Genomic DNA, 2,609 nt, shown 5'->3' on the forward strand with positions numbered 1-2,609 from the left:
GCGGAGGAGCGTGCATTCTCGGTTAGGCCCACGGGCAAGTATACATTCACGGTTGGGGCCACGCTTTGATAATCAACATGGGTAGCCTTCCAGGCAGAGCATTCATTCGCGATTAGGCTCACAATGAGTATTCTCCACATCACATCGGAGCAGACAGCCTGACAAACGGAAGGAAACAATCATTCAATCCGGCTCTAGTTCAACCGGTAGCCTGCAAAGAAATCCCTCGCCTGCTATGAATCTATCTCATCCATTGCAGCCACAGCGTAGACGAGCCGAGCGAAAAGAAGAGCAGCCTAGACCGGTAGAAAAAGACCAAGGGCAACCAAAGGCTCCGCTACCCCAACAAAAGCAAATCCAAGAAGAGGTAGAAAGGCTTTTCAATGAACAGATGCGTGATTTTCGGCGCAACGAAATGATTGATGAGGCACTAAGGCGAGATATGACCAACATAAGCAGGTCACCTTTCGCGGATGAGATCGAGCAGGCAGAGCCTCCGCCCAAGTTTAGCATGCCGCACTTCACATCTTTCAAAGAAGACGGGGATCCCGAAAGACACTTGAAGCATTACCGAAATGCGATGGTCCTTTATCGGAATAATGACGCCCTTATGTGCAAAATATTCGCCACTACTTTACAAGGCGAGGCACAAGATTGGTTTCATACCTTGCCGGCACGATCTATCCAGAATTTTGATGATCTTTCCTTGGTTTTCACCAAAGAATACTCATCTTATCGATCAATCAAGAAGAAGTCTGATCACCTGTTCAACGTAAAGAAAAACTCAAAAGAGTCGCTTCGCGATTACGTGAAGAGATTCAAAGCAGAGAAGGCGAAGATCGTTGGATGTGACAACTCGATAGCAAGTGCAGCCTTCCAAAAAGGACTACCAACAGACTACCCACTGTTTGGAGAAATGATCATGAAAGAAGACCTAACTCTAGCAGATTCCTTTGCTCTGGCAGAAAAGCATGCGCTTTGGGACGAGGCTCGACAAGCAGAAAAGGCTCCCGAACAGCCTCGAAAAGAGTTGGCAGCTGCTCAAAAGAAGGATGAAAAACAACCTAACAAGGGCAGGCAGGAGTTCAAGCGCAGGGACCAACCCACGACCAAAGAAGGCCCGATGACCAATAACTATTCTAAGTTCTTAATTCCGATTCATCAAATCCTTCGTGACATCAAGAATGAACCATGGTTCAAGTTGCCGAAACAGTCAAAAGGAGATACTTCCAAGTTGGACCACACCAAGTATTGCGCATTCCACCGAGGTCCTAGTCACACAACCAACGACTGCTACACTTGGAAGAACTACCTAGAGAAACTCGTGAAAGAAGGCAAAGTCGATAGATATTTGGACAAGCCAACTGAGCAGCCAAAAAAGAATGCAGACGGAGATGAGGAGCCACCAACTAAGATGATTCGAATCAATGGCATTTTCGTTGAATCCGAGCACTCGGGGGCCACTAATAATTCCAAAAAGAGGAAGATCCAGCAGGCTTTACTAATCTCACAAGTTCAAGCAGTCGATACCCAACCTGGACCTATCATTGGCTTCACGGAGCAGGATGCGTAAGGAGTCGACTTCCCACACGACGATGCATTAATAGTATCTGTCCAACTAGCCCATGCTATAGTCGACAGGATGATGGTTGACAATGGAAGTGTGGTCAACCTACTTCAACTTTCAGTCATTCAGAAGATGGGCCTGGAAAGTACAATCATACGTCGGGCAGAGGTACTTACTGGATTCAACGGACACACCTCAACTGCCATTGACCATATCACACTTGACGTAAAAACACCGCCAGTCGTCTCAAAGCAAACATTCACGATTGTAAGTGACCCGTCTCCCTACAATGGGATTCTTGGGAGACCTTCGTTGATCAAGCTGGATGCTGTCACTTCCGTCAAGTATCAAAAAATCCGATTCCGCATCCCGGGAGGAGGAGTCGGAGAGATCAAGTCTGACCAGGTTTCATCCCGACGATGCACTGTGCAAATGTTGAAAGAAACAAAGAAGAAGACCTTTACCCCCGTAGAGGTTACCGAAGTCAAAAAAAGGCAAAGAAATTGCCAAATAGCAATTACAGCAGGTGGATCGAGAAGATGGCGCCCAAGCAGACAAGATAGGATGGAAACCCGAAGAGGACGCCGAAGACATCATTCTTGATCCCCAGCAGCCGGAAAAGACGGCTAAAATTGGCTCACGACTAAGCCCAGACGAGAAGGAAGAACTCACAATTTTCCTTAGGAAAAATCGAGATATCTTCGCATGGTCACCATCCGACATGCCCGGTATTGACCCCAAGGTGGCCTGCCACAAGCTGCACGTCGATCCAACTGCCAAACCGGTAATTTAAAAAAGAAGACATTTCGCTCCCGAACGAGTAGCGATCATCGAGGCAGAAATCGACAAACTATTGGAGGCCGGTTTCATAGAAGAGGTAGCACACTCGGCATGGCTTGCTAATGTCGTACTAGTCATGAAGAAAGAGAAGGGCAAATGGAGGGTTTGCGTAGACTACACCGACCTCAACAAAGCATGCCCAAAAGACCATTATCCTGTCCCCCGGATTGATCTATTAGTAGATTCAACTTCTGGAAACCAG

The 2,609-nt window shown here is 47.2% G+C and overlaps 2 protein-coding genes across 2 annotated transcripts; both read left to right on the plus strand.

Annotated features, from left to right (window-relative positions):
- The first annotated feature begins 235 nt into the window (after positions 1-235).
- Positions 236-1,573, plus strand: LOC139190989 (uncharacterized). The gene has a single exon (XM_070811484.1). The coding sequence runs from the start codon at positions 236-238 to the stop codon at positions 1,571-1,573; it is 1,338 nt and encodes a 445-aa protein (XP_070667585.1).
- A 72-nt stretch (positions 1,574-1,645) lies between these two features.
- On the plus strand, positions 1,646-2,360 carry LOC139190990 (uncharacterized). Its single transcript, XM_070811485.1, has 2 exons — positions 1,646-1,972; positions 2,082-2,360. Exons 1-2 carry the CDS (start codon positions 1,646-1,648, stop codon positions 2,358-2,360), a joined length of 606 nt encoding a protein of 201 aa, XP_070667586.1.
- Positions 2,361-2,609: the final 249 nt, after the last annotated feature.

The sequence above is a fragment of the Malus domestica genome, chromosome 13 (genome assembly GCF_042453785.1).
Source record: "Malus domestica chromosome 13, GDT2T_hap1".
Classification (NCBI taxonomy): Eukaryota; Viridiplantae; Streptophyta; class Magnoliopsida; order Rosales; family Rosaceae; genus Malus; species Malus domestica.

What these genes read in the sequence shown, in the direction of transcription:
- LOC139190990 (XM_070811485.1), top strand. Translation starts at nt 1,646, where the DNA reads ATGGTTGACAATGGAAGTGTGGTCAACCTACTTCAACTTTCAGTCATT. An exon ending in GAGAGATCAAGTCTGACCAG is followed by an intron (nt 1,973 to 2,081) that starts GTTTCATCCCGA and finishes ATTGCCAAATAG; the next exon opens with CAATTACAGCAGGTGGATCG.
- LOC139190989 (XM_070811484.1), top strand. Translation starts at nt 236, where the DNA reads ATGAATCTATCTCATCCATTGCAGCCACAGCGTAGACGAGCCGAGCGA.